The sequence below is a fragment of the Trachurus trachurus genome, assembly GCF_905171665.1.
Source record: "Trachurus trachurus genome assembly, chromosome: 19".
NCBI classification, from domain to species: Eukaryota; Metazoa; Chordata; class Actinopteri; order Carangiformes; family Carangidae; genus Trachurus; species Trachurus trachurus.
Window position 1 is genome coordinate 7,306,665 of NC_139913.1, and position 14,284 is coordinate 7,320,948.

General features: G+C 42.0%; 1 protein-coding gene across 1 annotated transcript in view; it reads right to left on the minus strand.

Moving 5' to 3' along the window:
- Positions 1 to 287: 287 nt before the first annotated feature.
- LOC311002770 (disks large homolog 5-like) overlaps positions 288 to 14,284 on the minus strand; it is a 30,527-nt gene continuing 16,530 nt past the window's right edge. The window contains exons 16-33 of the mRNA XM_083994269.1: positions 13,070 to 14,032; positions 12,616 to 12,739; positions 12,329 to 12,470; positions 11,694 to 11,815; positions 10,423 to 10,506; positions 10,169 to 10,328; positions 9,136 to 9,298; positions 8,914 to 9,047; positions 8,207 to 8,371; positions 7,915 to 8,098; positions 7,456 to 7,604; positions 6,915 to 7,085; positions 6,536 to 6,732; positions 5,649 to 5,792; positions 5,346 to 5,473; positions 4,787 to 4,896; positions 2,713 to 2,822; positions 288 to 1,274 (exon numbers count right to left, since the gene is read on the minus strand). Of these exons, the coding sequence (XP_083850395.1) occupies positions 1,171 to 1,274; positions 2,713 to 2,822; positions 4,787 to 4,896; positions 5,346 to 5,473; positions 5,649 to 5,792; positions 6,536 to 6,732; positions 6,915 to 7,085; positions 7,456 to 7,604; positions 7,915 to 8,098; positions 8,207 to 8,371; positions 8,914 to 9,047; positions 9,136 to 9,298; positions 10,169 to 10,328; positions 10,423 to 10,506; positions 11,694 to 11,815; positions 12,329 to 12,470; positions 12,616 to 12,739; positions 13,070 to 14,032 (3,354 nt within the window). The 3' untranslated portion in view covers positions 288 to 1,170. The remainder of the gene's footprint in view (positions 1,275 to 2,712; positions 2,823 to 4,786; positions 4,897 to 5,345; positions 5,474 to 5,648; positions 5,793 to 6,535; positions 6,733 to 6,914; positions 7,086 to 7,455; positions 7,605 to 7,914; positions 8,099 to 8,206; positions 8,372 to 8,913; positions 9,048 to 9,135; positions 9,299 to 10,168; positions 10,329 to 10,422; positions 10,507 to 11,693; positions 11,816 to 12,328; positions 12,471 to 12,615; positions 12,740 to 13,069; positions 14,033 to 14,284) is intronic.

A 14,284-nucleotide genomic window follows, 5' to 3' on the forward strand; every position in this document is an offset into this window, starting at 1 on the left:
AAAAAGGGTATCTTACCATCTCTCACCTACAATGGTGGATTACTCCGCCTAGTGGACAAAACCCGCATTGATCGTTGAGCTCCAACTTGTGGCATCTTCTCTTAAACAATATCAACAATATTTTACAAGGAAAGCTCAATAAATTAAGTAGAACTCATTTAAGTAAACACAACCTACATTTCAACAGAAAAACACAGACAACTTTAATTCCATTAACTGTACTCTGTTTTTAATATTTTGTAGAAATATTAACCTTCATTAGGAGAGAACCTGACCTTAAGAGTTTCACCCAACTTGAAGATGAAATGTTGACGTGATCCCGTGAAAATCCAAGAGCTGCATGTAAAAGGTGTTGGCAGCCAACCATGAGCCAGAAATAAAATATCCCTTCTTTAAAAAAAAAACAGCATTGGCAACAGTGGAGAACGACAGACTGTGGTGAAACCGACATACCTGCTGTAGATTTATCATGGAAGTCGTTGTGTTAATAAATCCAAGAATTAACAGTGACTAACGGTTATGTTTTTTGTTTTTGTTTTTTTTTAGCTTGGCACAATATTAGATTTGAGTACTGAAATGATAAACTGGAAAAAAAATGGTGGCATCAGATAATAAAACAGAGCAGAAGACTGTGACACAATGTGAAGGAAGCAAATCTGCCCCAATTTCTCCTCTATAAATAAGAACATGAACTGGAAAATATCCTCCTTCCTATTAACTAGACAGCTACGTTTGTATAACAGAGGTTCATAACCAACATCTTTGATTTGATTAGATAAATTAAATGGCAGGAAAATACATATAAATATAGAGAAGAGAACACAGTGGTCCATTCTATCTTCATTTCAAGAGTAAAGTCTTCAGTTTGTGTCGATGCAGACTTCCTGTGGTCCGACATGTTCATGGGACAAAGTGGGATTAAAAGGAGTGCTACTAGATATAAGGGGAAGTCAAACATTCAAGTATTAAATACTAGTGTAAACAAATCTATCTGTAGTACAGTACATTACTAATGTAGTGGGAATGTTACATTATCATCATCATCATCAGTGCTGATACTGGTATATGTGAAAAAGCATTAAACACGATGTCTGTTAGATGTACCGATTCACTGTGTCCCATAATAAAAAATAATCCTCTAATGTTTGAGGGTGGCGTGAGGTGAGATCTCTACGGTGCTCCATCTGGAATCCACAGCACTTTAGTCTGTTCCTGCTCCACGATGGTCATGATCTGAGTGCAAATGTAGGAAACGCTGCCTCCTTGGACAACGCCTGCAACACAGTGGGGATGGGGAGGAATATTTACATGGGGAGGGGAGGGGGGTGGGTGTTAAGTGTGTCTGCAGATTTGGCTTCATGTATACAAAACATCTGGAGCTGCAACTAATGACTGATTTTATTAATTGGTAATCATTTGTTTAAAAAAAAGTTAGAATATTGTATAAAATGTAACAGATTATCTTAATATATATGTGATTATTTTCAGTAGGACATTCATGTTTAGCTCTACACATTTATCAAAGATCGAAGCAGCAGAACCTGTTTTTTATTCCACACACTCTCCTCTCTCTTCACGTAAAAGTCTGGCCGCCTACCTTACCCACAATGCAACCCAACCACTGACAGTTTGGCCAGAGTGTGATGTGTGTTAGGCTATTAGTGGTTGGCAGATCCTCAAGCTGCTAGCTTCGAGCAGAAATGGGGCGGAAGACGTGAGCTAACCAGACCTTTGTGGTCCTTCTGACTCTGCAACCACAGATGGTTTTATTTTTCTAACTGCTTCTAGAGTTTATCAGTCTTTCGCAGCTCCCTGTGGAACCAGAGAGGCTTTATACAACTTAATGCAGTAGCATTGCCAAAGATCTGTAAGCAGACTTTGATGTGTGAAATCATCTTATATTTGTTTTTCAATTAGCTACTTTCTGATCTAATGATTTCAGTGGTGTAAACATGGAGCGTTCTCACAGACATGTACGACTGTGCAGCCAAAATATTTGCAGATAAAGATAAACAGGACTGCAGGGATGTGACCGGCCTCGCTTCATGCCGGGCACCACCACACACACCCAGATTTATAACTGCTGATAATTATAGTTCACACTGTGGCGGCTTGTAAGCAGAGGTTGGCCAGGTACCTCTTGGAAGGGATCAGCGGTGGTATGTGTTCGTTTCAAAAGACCTTCCCCATAAATCGACTCCTTTTATAGAGTCATTAATCAGCCGGACAGTCGGGTGTCTCGGACCGCTCGCTGCTCCAGATACAAAAACTCCAACTCTGATCCGTTAAAGACCTCAGAGACACTGTGCTCCAAAAACCTCAGATGACTTCATTAAGGATTCTTACTGGTTTACCTGGACCATATTAGATGATGTGATGATCACCATGACTCCAGGGGTAACCAGGATACAGATGGTGCACAAAAACTATGATTGAAACCCACCTGAACTGGCTACCATTTAGGGAAAGTTGTTGTTTTACACTGTGTAGTTTGTCAGAACTAAATTTAAATATCATTTTATATGTGACGCAGGTCCTGAATGTGGTGTCCCTCCATTAAGTGGTCACAGGAAGTTCAGTGTATCTATTGAAGCTTTGAGCAAAGCATTCTTTGGGAGCTCAGCTCATGATTATTGCCGTTATGCAATCCTTTCATCAATGCAAGCTTTTGTACACGACAAGAGATAAAATAAATAAATAATTTCCACCAACCTGTGAAGAAGCGGCTGTACTCCTGCTCTATTTTCTGCGCCGCCTCGAACTGCTCCTTGGAATGTTTCTGTGAGAGTTTATCCCGCAGGTACAGCGGGTCCTTCTGCTCTCTGATGAGACAACATCCGGAAAAACAGTCAGCATCCCAGAAAAAAAAATCTCACTTCACAGTTTACACACATTCAAAACATGGCACAACACCAGAGTGTTCAAACAGGCTGAGTTTGACAGCTCAACACAATTTTTCGGATTCTCAAATGTCACTGAAAACCCACTCAGTCCTAATGTCGGTATGACTGCACAGCTTTGAAGACAGTTTGTTCTATTAACTCCTTTCTTGACATTGTGATTGTAGTGTATGTTGGCAAGCAGCACTTCAACATGTTTAGTCATATTCCCAACATCGACCTGGGCACTGCAACACCTTGTTCATCTTGAATTTATTCAGACATGACTGATAAAACTGCAACGTCATCATACTAAAAAGGTACTACAGGTGGGCGACATAAATAATAACCTTCTTTCACGATGACTCATGATTTTAAGTATGTAAATGAAGACAGATTAGAAAGAATAACTAGATGGGATGGGACTGTCTCCTTTTGACTCATCCAGTGAAATTGATACCTGAAAAAATCCCAAATGCTTTATCCTACTGAGGCACAAACCATGAAATATCTTTTAACGGAGTTGTTACATTGCCCACAATTACAGTATATATTGTAAATAATTTGATATAGTATATAATGCAGAGAAATCTTCTTCTCAGTCTTCAGGAGAAGTCTTGTGTCCTCCTCAGTCTTCATCCACTAGGAGTCTCTGACCTAACCTAGAATCACACTCCCATCTCTCCCCGGCACTCGGTATGCACTCGGCATTATTGGTCTGCTGGTGCCTCCCAAAGGACAAAAACCAATGAAAAAGCATGAGCCTCTGTCACTCACTGCAGCAGGAAAGGCAGTGGGAGGTGTGTTTGTGTTTGTGTGTACGTGGCGGCCTGCGGCACCGAGCGTTTTAGCCACCCACGCCATGAAGCGCAGCCACGGGCCCTGCGAGCTCTCCCTGGACAGCTGGCACTCAGCTGATGACAGTGAAGGCTTAGTAGGAATCAATCCTCGCCATGTTTGCCTGCTGCACCGCTTCATAGATTTGTAGGCATGGGTGTGTGTGTGTGTGTGTGTGTGCACATGTGTGGCAAAGAAAGCCTGTTTCTGCCAGACCTGTGTGCGTCTTTATTTGTGTGAGTGCGTATGTGTGTAAAGGACCATGCAGAGGGTTCAGCAGATTTAATCTTCCCATGCGATTACAAATGAAAAAGCAGTGGGATCTTTGAGAATGACAATCATCCTATCAAAACCCCGGCAGGTGGTGGAAGAGAGCAGGCTGCGGTCTCTGAACTAATGACACTGATCAAATCACATTGATCAATTAGTTTGTGTTGTGTAGTCTGCAGCATGGATATGATTATGAAAGCTACAAGGATTTCGCAGATGTCAATTTCCTGAATGCCTGTCCTGAACGACAGAGAGAAAATTAAGAAAGAGTAATCAAGAATTATATTTCCTGGAAGCAGATCTGGCATCAGCACAGATGAAATATGCAGCTGATTAGCGTCCCTCCTCTGAACCAAAACACCGTCCTGCCCCACAAGAGTGTGAAAAGACCTTTATGCCAAATGTTGTTGTCTAATGTTCTACATTTGTGTAACTGCTAAATGTTTGATTATATAAGAATTTCATGCCCAATCAGTTGACTGCAAAATAAGAGCAGATGCTACAGTGAGTACTGGTGGCTTATGTGATATTACTTTCATTTCTTTAGAATAGTAGTTTTCAAAACATTATATTCTCATAAACAGCCTCCAGAAACAAAAGTTCTGGATGAATGATTTTTCTCAGCATGTTGTTGAAGGATCTGAACTTGAATTTTGTAAACAGCAGTGGCACCAAAACACTCAGCATGCTCAGCACACACTTGACATGTCTTCAGGCAAGAAATCTTAAAATAAATAATAAAATAAATTCAAGAAATAAACAATTTTTTTTTTCCAAAAAGAAGATATGGGATTACTCACTTTATCTGCTTGGCATTTTTGTAGCGTATGAATATGACGATTGGGTAGATGTGAACGCTGTGAAGACGTTCGATGGCGTGAGGAGCAATGTCAAGTAAACAGTGACAGTCCTATGAGAGAGAATGACAACAGAAGACTGCATGAGAAATGGTGGATGGTTCAAAGCAGAGTGTTGAAGAAAAAAACATGCTAGTTAAGTTATAATTGATTTTCATGTTTCATAGTGGGTTCGGGTGCATATTAATAATTAAACTGACATTAAGGCTTCAGTTTATCTTTGATGGATTTGAGTGCAATCATGCTTTCTGTAGATGGCTTTAGCTGTGTGAATATCTAAGATGTTAAAATAGAACAAATGCAGCACCTACCCAGTTAGTCAGCTTCTTTTTAATCAAGTTTGATTGATAATTGAGACGAATTACATCTTTGTACTTGGTGCATAAACTTGGCAGTTGTAAAACCCAACAAAAAGACCCAATTGCTGTGGTTATTCTGGTCCACATACGCCACTTTAACAGCTCTGCTATGGAGTATATAATTCACAGTGAGATGAATTCACCTTCTCTGTGATTTCTTTTATTGAGGCAACAGTTGTCACATCAAAATGGCCGCTCCTCCGTTTGTAGTCGATGAAGACGCAATCCTTCACTCCTCTCTCTATTGCCTGCTGAGAAGCCTTCATAATCTCTGCAAGTAAAATAAATCACATCTTTTAAAAAGTAGTGTCGCACACAGTGATACAGTTATTATGTTATGTAGCTCTTAATAAAACTCTCTCTCACACAGCATCAGTGACACCAGCCTGATGGACTGCTTGAACAAACTCTTACTACAAACTCGTCATGTGTGTAGAGCAGCTCACCAGGCAGACAGCGACAGAATTTGTCAGGAACCTCCTTCACCAACATGTCCTTACTGGCCTCCACCAATGGACCCAAGACCAGCACCGGCCTGGGGGACGAGCACTCCACCTTCTGAACCCGCTGGTACATCAGGTTCACTCCATCTGAGCAGAAAAGACACACAGTTGCTCTTTAATAAAACACATTTACTGTTTTCTATATCCTAATAGAGGTTATAGTGTTGTATAACTACACTTAAATACCTGGCAGTTGCCCTGTCTGGCTAACTTCCCATCCAGATCTTTCTATCTGGTCAAATCCTCTGAGACACAGAGGTGAGGAAGAGGGGACTTTGCCAAACTAATGAAAATACCGTCCAGTAACTCTGACATTTGTTCCATTGATCACACCATGTAGACCAACGAGTGCCATGAAGCTGGCTTCATAATAATTTCCTTTAGAGGTTCGCCAACTATAGAGAAATGAACTGCCTCATGGTGTCAGGTCAGAGTGCATTTATTGTTTGGCGAGTAGTTCTGCTTACAGACAGCATCGTCAGCATTGCAGAGCTGCATTTTCTTCTGTTGCCGCATATTGCAGAATTGCCAAACACTTAATTTCCTCACTAATTGGGTTGTATCAGTTGGAAGGAGATGTTATTGAATCCCTCGCAAACTCCACAACAATCAATATTCCTCTGCAATTAAGTTGATATCTTTTACGTTATTCAGGATTGTTTGTTCCCAAAATATTGTGATGTGGAGTTACAGCAGCACTTTTACGGTTCTTTGTGAGTTGGTCTTGGTGATTTTGGAGTTTACTGCACAACTTCTAACTCCCAGGCTGAGGTGCAACTTTTAACAATGAGTGGTTATTATTTTTTTGCTTTGCTTTGTGTGTTTCTCACCTTCTGTGATGGGTAGAGAGTCTGTGCTTATGGCATCCAGAGCCATCAGATCTTTCCCATCCTTGGATCCGCTGCGTTTGTGCTTCAGCCTCCGACGAAAGAAGGACCGCCGTGCAGCAGCAGACAGAGTCTTGTTGGTGCCATTATCGTCTTTCATATCCGCCATACTGTGTCTCCGGTAGAACTCCTGGTCCATCCTTATGGACATAAATCAACATGTTCATATAAACTCAACTCTAATCACACTCCTGTTACAGTACTAGAAGTGCTAATTCAGATTTATGTAGATAAAAAGAATGAGACAGATAAGTACAAATGATGGCTTGACACTAATTACACAACCTCCAGATTACAAAAGTGAACTATAATCAGGACTTACATGTATTTACTTGGAATCTGTCCTTTCTCCAGCCTCTGTGCATTCTCGTCAAGTTGCCAGGCCATCCAGTAGCCAAAATTACCGTTTGGTAGCGTGTCTTCAACATAGAGGATGTCGTCTTTCTTAAAGCTTAGTTCCACATCTGCCTCAGCCACTCTCTCATAAAGTGCTCTGACAAAAGATAAATAATAAAGTAATTATAAGGAATTTGTTCTTCATCCTAACATTATAAAACAACCTGACAGACAAATTCTCAGAGGACTATGAAGAAAAGTCTGAAAGATAATGTGTTTAAAATTCAACACTTTCATGGTCTCAGGCTCAATAAAAACACAAAACAAAAACATGAATGGAAAATTCGTTAAAGGCCATTTTTATGCCTAATATTGACAAAAATCAGATTATGAAGATGTTGTTTTTTTTTAAGTAACTGATGTTTGATTTGTGTACATCCCAGTCCTATGTTTTACACATACAAACACAAAAATGTGCACAACAGCATCATAAACCAACATGTGATTTACTGTGTCTCTGAGGGTACCTTATAAAAAATCCATCTCCGGGGGACTCTTTGATCACATCAAGGCTATCCACACAGTTCTGCACCTTGAATGTGATTGTTTCAGCTGGTTTCAACATTTCCAAGTAGGCCTCTTCTTTTGTTTTATTCTTCATGCTGATGCCATTGTACTGTTTGAAAAACATCAATTACACAGTTGACAAAAGGACACTGAGCTCGGCTGCCAACACAGAGTGACTCACCATTTTCAGTAAAAGTCAAACAATGCACACAAAAAAAAACAGTTGCATAAAAAGGAAAGAAGTTGTACTTTTCTCTACACGATCTTTGAATGTGCTGCTACTAAAGCTTTTCTTTACTTTTGTTCTTATTTGGTGCACAAGGCATCCAAGCGGTCATCACTGCTGCATCCAAGTTCAGAAAGTGTTGACACCAACTGACCATGTTTGTATTGTACTGATGGATAAACACTGCGGGTACCTCCAGTAGCAGGTCTCCAGGCAGCAGACCATCAGGACTCTTAGCAGGGCTGTCCTCGTCAAGGCTCTCCACAAAGACGCCGTACAGGTTTCCTCCACAGATCTGAACTCCCAGCTCCACCTGGATCCTCTTCAGCCTCACCAGTCGAGGCTCTGCAGCCCTGTATGAACCTGAACCAGGCAGCCTGAAGGAGCATCTCACAGTCAGAGTCTGAATTTCTACAAACCGGTTTGAAGACATTTCACATTTATACCACCATGAGTGTTAACAGAAATACTGCAACAGCCCCTACCTGAAGGAGTTGTGTGGGCTGGTGGCAGGAGTCGTCTGTTTGGACGGTGGCGTCATGGTTCCCTCGTCTTGTTCACTCAAGGTGTCGACTGTGGAGTGATTGTCTGGGGTGGTGGCTCCGCTGCCGTGGGGCGTTGGCTGGTTGCTGATTGACTCCATCCGAGAACTGAGGAGAACAGAAGTGGAGTCCAAAATATTTTTCTTCAGATCACTCCATGACTTACTTCAAATGAAAGTTTAGCATCGAGTTTGTGACCATGTCAAATTTAATTAAGATAATACATTACTCAGCATTTAAGTATATTTATAGTTCGCAAACTTTGTTGTTTTTTCTTTTAAATATTTACTCTATGTTTAATGTTTGCATTTGTTACAATAACAGTTACATAATCCACTTATTTTGCCCTACTGTTGTTTTGGCCCTGCAGCATCTGTTGTGTTTGGCTTTTCCCTCATTACTGTTGTTTTCTGTGTACACAGTGTTGGGTGTTCATACAGTACATTAACATTATAGAGGAGAACTGTTCCATTCGTTTTCTCACAATATACTGGAAACAGCTTTCAATAGCTTTGCATCACCCAATGTTTTTATCTTGATAGTTGAATTAAATTATCATAAATTCATCATCCGATGTTTAATTAAATGATCATAATTCATCACACGTATCAGTGCAAGTCATTGGTGTTCCTTCCTCCTCTCCCTCTTACCCTGAACGTGAGTGGTTCCCAAGCTGAAACATGTGAGGATTGTACTGAGCCAGGATGGTGACAGTGTCACACTGCTGTCCGATCACCAGCCGTGCCTGCTGCTCATTGGCATTGCGAAGGTTGATTCCATTAAACTGAAAAACAGCCGTGATTCATTTAGAAAGGACAAAGACACGATAAACCATAATTTGACCTTTAGTTGAGGCGGTGTGACTGCTGTACCTCCAGGAGTTGGTCTCCGTACGCTAAACGGGCTTGGTGTGCGATGCTGCCGGCTGTCACTTTGGACACAAACACTCCACCATTCTCTCCGCTCACAATTGAGATCCCCAGCGGTTCAGCTCCTTTCTGTACCGTCACATTACGTGGTTCCTCCAAGTATGGCCTTCAGGGGGAAAAGAGGAACATTATGTGCAACTGTGATGTGCTGACATCTATGGGAAACAATGAAGACTGTTGGCAGGATGCAACATGCAATTCTGAAGAAACTTAGTTCCAATTCAAAGGAGAAGCTATTGCCTGCAATCTGAAGTCTCAATTCAGAGCAGCTCTCTGTGCTACTTTATCAAAGATGCATTGTTAGGCTTTGAAAGGTCTCAGCAATAAGCGATGGGAATAGTGCGGGACATGCCAAGTGCGTTTCAGGATCCAACTCAAAGTCATGCAATCATACAAAATTCAACAGCATTTTGAATAAATAACAAGCAGACAAAGGATGATGACTTAAAGGGATACACATCCATTAGTTTTCATTATTAAGACTTTAAAACAAAACCTAAAACCACTGCTTCCAGGCAAGGCTAGAATATATTTATATTTGCATTGTGTGCACAGAAGATCTTGAGATCCGTGATCATGAAGTGTATCTGCTACAAGAAGCACAGGACAAACCTCAAGCTTCTTAAAGAGAAGAACTTGGGCTTAACAGCCAGTGGGAGTCTGACAGAGGAAGTGTTATAAGAGACACATCTGAGAATAAGACGGAGAGAGGAAAGAGAAAGTGTGATCACTCCAGCCCAGGAGAGAAGGATTTCCGGTTATAATCAACAGCAGCAGAGAGGAAAGAGATGAGGATGAAGTGATAGATGGCAAGTCTGTGTTGTAACGGTATGAGATGGAAGCTCACAGCTTTGTTTACTGCTTTACAAGAGCTTAATCACAATGAACCAGACAGAAGCACAGACAAATGGTGGAAAACATGACACGTTCTGCTGAATGATGGCAGTATAACGACCCGAACGAGGATCTGGCATACCCATCCTTCCTCCTGTCACCAACTGGAGCAGGGCTGACTGATATCCTGGGCTGGGTGGAAATGGAGCTCTGCGATTGGCTGCTGGTGAAAGACGATGTCTCCAGGTTGACGGGGGACATTGGAGGAGTCGGACTGCTGCACTCTGAATGTGAGAGAGAGCCTAGAGTGGAAAGAAAGAAAGAAAGGAATAAATTCAGACTTGCCGTTTACGGTTGTAATGCTTACTTTCAGACAATGGAGCTTCCTGGCTGTACCTCTGTCAGACCCAGTGGAGCGGGGATAACGGGCAGGAGGAATCTTGATACGCTCTGCCCTAAACTGTAGAGTGCTCAAGGACCCTAAAGAAAACAAAAGAACATAAAAAAGTTTTAGTTTATCCAAATTGAAAACAAAAAAAAGCAAAAAAAACATATCACTGAAGCCTGCAGGTATATGAGGGGTTAGAAGACTTCCTGCAGGAACTGGCTTTGTGAAGGCTTTTTTTCTCCCTGACACAACAACATGCTGCTCTGATTAATTACAACAAAGCAAATGTTTGATGTGGTCAATTAGTCAGTGTGATCACCTGAGCCGAGTCACATCACATCATGTTGCATCTGGTCTCGGCCCATTTATTTGCCAGATGACGCTTAAAACACTAATTGAATATGAGGTTGCTGTTGTCTGTGTGATATACAGTAAAGCTGCTGGACCTTTTCACTCAGAGTTTAATGTTGTATCTAAAATAAATCAGCTGTATATTTTCTCCCGACATTAATAACGACAAGATCCAGCACTTCTGCGTTGTACTCTCTTGTAACATGTTCATACAAAAGGTGAAAAAAGGATCGACATTAATGCATCAAACTCAGAATAATTTTGTGTATCTTACACATTTCTAGTATATGTCTACCCCTGGGCCCTATATTACCCACAATGCAATCAATGCCACTGCTGACAATTCAGAGGGAGATTTGAGTGTTTGATGCTGTACCCAGTCAATAATCGCCTCAAGCAGAGATGAGGGACTGACTACAGGGTTCTAGTAAACTCACTTCCTTGTAATAAGACAACCACAATTTTTTTCCATTGCCAGATTTTTTTCAATTCAACTGCCCAAACCAAATTTTGAGCCAATTTAATCAACCTTTGTGTGCCTCTCTGAAACCACAAAGGGATTCATCTAACTTTTTGTTCATATGCAGTACTAATTCCCAAAACCTGTAAACAGACTTTGATATGTTAAAACTGTGGAGCTCAAATTCAAGATAACGTTCAAGAAACTCTGAGATTTCAATAGATTTTATCTGGCCACAAATTCTGCCACCTTTTTAAGAAGGAAATATTCCTTAAAAAAAAACTGTTCACAGTGTTCGCTTCAAATAATCAGAAAATCTTTCCAAAACTGCATGCATAGCTAATAATTCAGAAAAGTAAACAAGAATATGTTTGCAAATTGTGTTAACTGGCACTTTGATCACAAGAAAATAAAACAGATCAGGACAGATAAATTATGATTCGACTTAAACTAGGACTGAATACACACCCAGTCTGGCGCTGGAGGGCAGGGAGTTGGTGCTGTGAGGTGGCTGGCTGCAGCTCGTCTCGGTCGATTCTCCGTTGCGCTTGTGGCTCAGGTCCAGGCTGAGACGACCTTGATGCTGGGGGCTAAAAGTGGAAGAAAAGGCTTCAGTAAGCCCCCTTGCGGTCAATTATTCAACTCAGAGGAAGATGTAATTTGCAACATGCCATCTGTTCCTGAAATCTATGGCGGAGTAAACACTTGTTTTGTCTGACTGACAGTCCAAAACCCACAAATCTTCAATTTCTAATGAAATTAAACAGAGAAGGTTCTGTACTTTTGATACTACTTGTAGATTACTCACTGGAGAAGAACTACTGCAGGTTTTTTTCTGAAATATTTTGACATATTTTGAGTGATGGAAATTGAAAGTGGTTGAATTTCCTTTAGCTGCTTCAGTTTCAAGGTCCTGGTATTGTGCACGCCAGCTCAGCGGATTACTGAGACACTTGAATTGAACAGGGGCACGTTAAAGCCGTTAGTAGCTTCTGTGCTTTTTCCCCTACTGTGTGAAGTCAAAATTTCTGCTGTTACATAGGCGTGAACAAAGGAAAATGCATGGGGTCTGGAAAAAGGAATGGACTGGCAGATTTTATTACCTTGTGTGTGAATGTGGGTGGACTGAGCTGGGAGCTGGAGGACAGTTGTTGCTCTGGATCTCATGGCTCCAGGCGGTGTAGACAGGGTTCTTCATCACAGCCGTCACAGCGGGACATGGGGCTAAACCTCGCTGTACTGAATCTGAAAAAAAAAAATCACAAAGAACATGTGAGAGCAGCACAACCGTAGATTTTAGATTGAGACTGTAAACATCTGAATAGTTAGTGGTTGAAACCTGACTTGAAAACTCAGGTAAGCATCTTGCTTATTTGTTCAGTTGACTTACGTGTTGTGATGCTGCTGTAACTGGGAGGTGGAAAGGGCATGCTGTACCGATTAGTTCTCATAGGAGAAAAGCGCAATAGGTCCACCGGCTCTGGGGAGTACTCGTCATTAGAGAAACTCTGTACCTGCAAAAGGCAATAAAACAGCTCAGAAGACGAGGGCTTAAACAAACAATTAATCCCATAATCCTTTTTTTTAATTAATCAAGTTATTACTTAGCCTTTTACAAGTGCAGAAAAATCTCAACATGAAAATTAAATTGTTTCGTTTGAGCACCACTCAAACCCACACATCCTGTTCCAAGGTTTATTTTGTTGATCAAATAAAATTGTTTAATTAGCTGTTCTTCCACCAGTGGAAAAGGCCCATTACAAACGTAGAAAGCTAAGACAGTAGCATGTGGCTCACTGGAGATATGCAAGTCAGAATGAATACATGTTTGTATCTCAGCTCACCTGCATGGGAACAGGGATGTGTAGTGGAGTCACATTCCTCCGCAACGCTGGTGCTGATTTTGGCCGGTACCTCCTCTTTTCGCGCTCCTCCACCCTGTGCCGACCCCCCTCGTCCTCAGCGGCTTTCTTGATGACGATCTTGGTTTCTCCTGAAGGGCCACTGGTGTAATAGAGCTGGTTTCCCACCTCTCCCTCATCCTGTGGGCTTGTAGCTTGAGCCGGGGAGGCCGGAGGGGTACCGGTGGTGATGGTGGAGTCGGACGCCGAGCTGTTCTGCTGCCGATGTTTGAACCTGAATGAGTCACTTCTGGCAGGTGGGGTGGGAGGCGTCGGAGCGGATTCAGACATGGAGCTCTGTGGCGAGTGCTTGGGCAACTGGGAAACAGACATGTAGTCCAGTTTTGGGGGCACCTCAGGCCTCCTGAAAGCACTCACGTCAAAGATGGACTTCCTCTGTTTGGGCTTTTTGTAGATGGACAGCTGGGCGTACTCGGGAATGGAAGCTCCCACTATCACTTTAGGCCAAGTGCCTCCGCTCTGCTTGGTTGGCGAGCTCTGCACTTGGTCCACAGCCATCTGGGGTGAGCTGCAGTCGGAGAGCACAGGGGTGAAGGTGAGGGGGCAGTGGTGGAGCTCCTGCCTCCTGTAGCAGAAGTCCGGGTGGGGCTCTGGGGGAGTGTGTGAGGTGGAATGGGAGCGGGAGTGTAAAGAGGTGTTAGAAAAGGGCTTGTGGTGGGAATGAGCACTACTGCTGCTGCTGTCCAGAGAGTCTCCTGCATCCTTACAAGCTTCCTCCCCTCTGCTGCCAAAGTCACAGCTGCAATTGTCCGTTTGCGTGGAGCAGTTGTGCTTCGAGTTTCTGCAGTTCCTAGTGTGCAGCTCACATGGCTGCAGCCGGGAGCTTTTATCTGAGTCCTTCAAATTTTCAAATAAACTCTGACCAGAACAGCTCTGTGGGAGGAACTGTGGAGACAGGGAGGTAAAATAAATACTTATTTTACTATACTTGTTAAAAGAATATTGTGATCATTTTTGCAAACAGACCCTCAGTGACTTGCAGTGGGAGTGAGGCTTTGTAAGATATGAACTATGTGAACTGTTGTTCTTCACATTAGTAAACTTTTCACTAGAAAATGATGCATTTTAAAACTGCAAATATGAAACAGTGTGTAGTTGCAATCGCTTCCAAGTTACTGATACTCCACTGATCTTGAG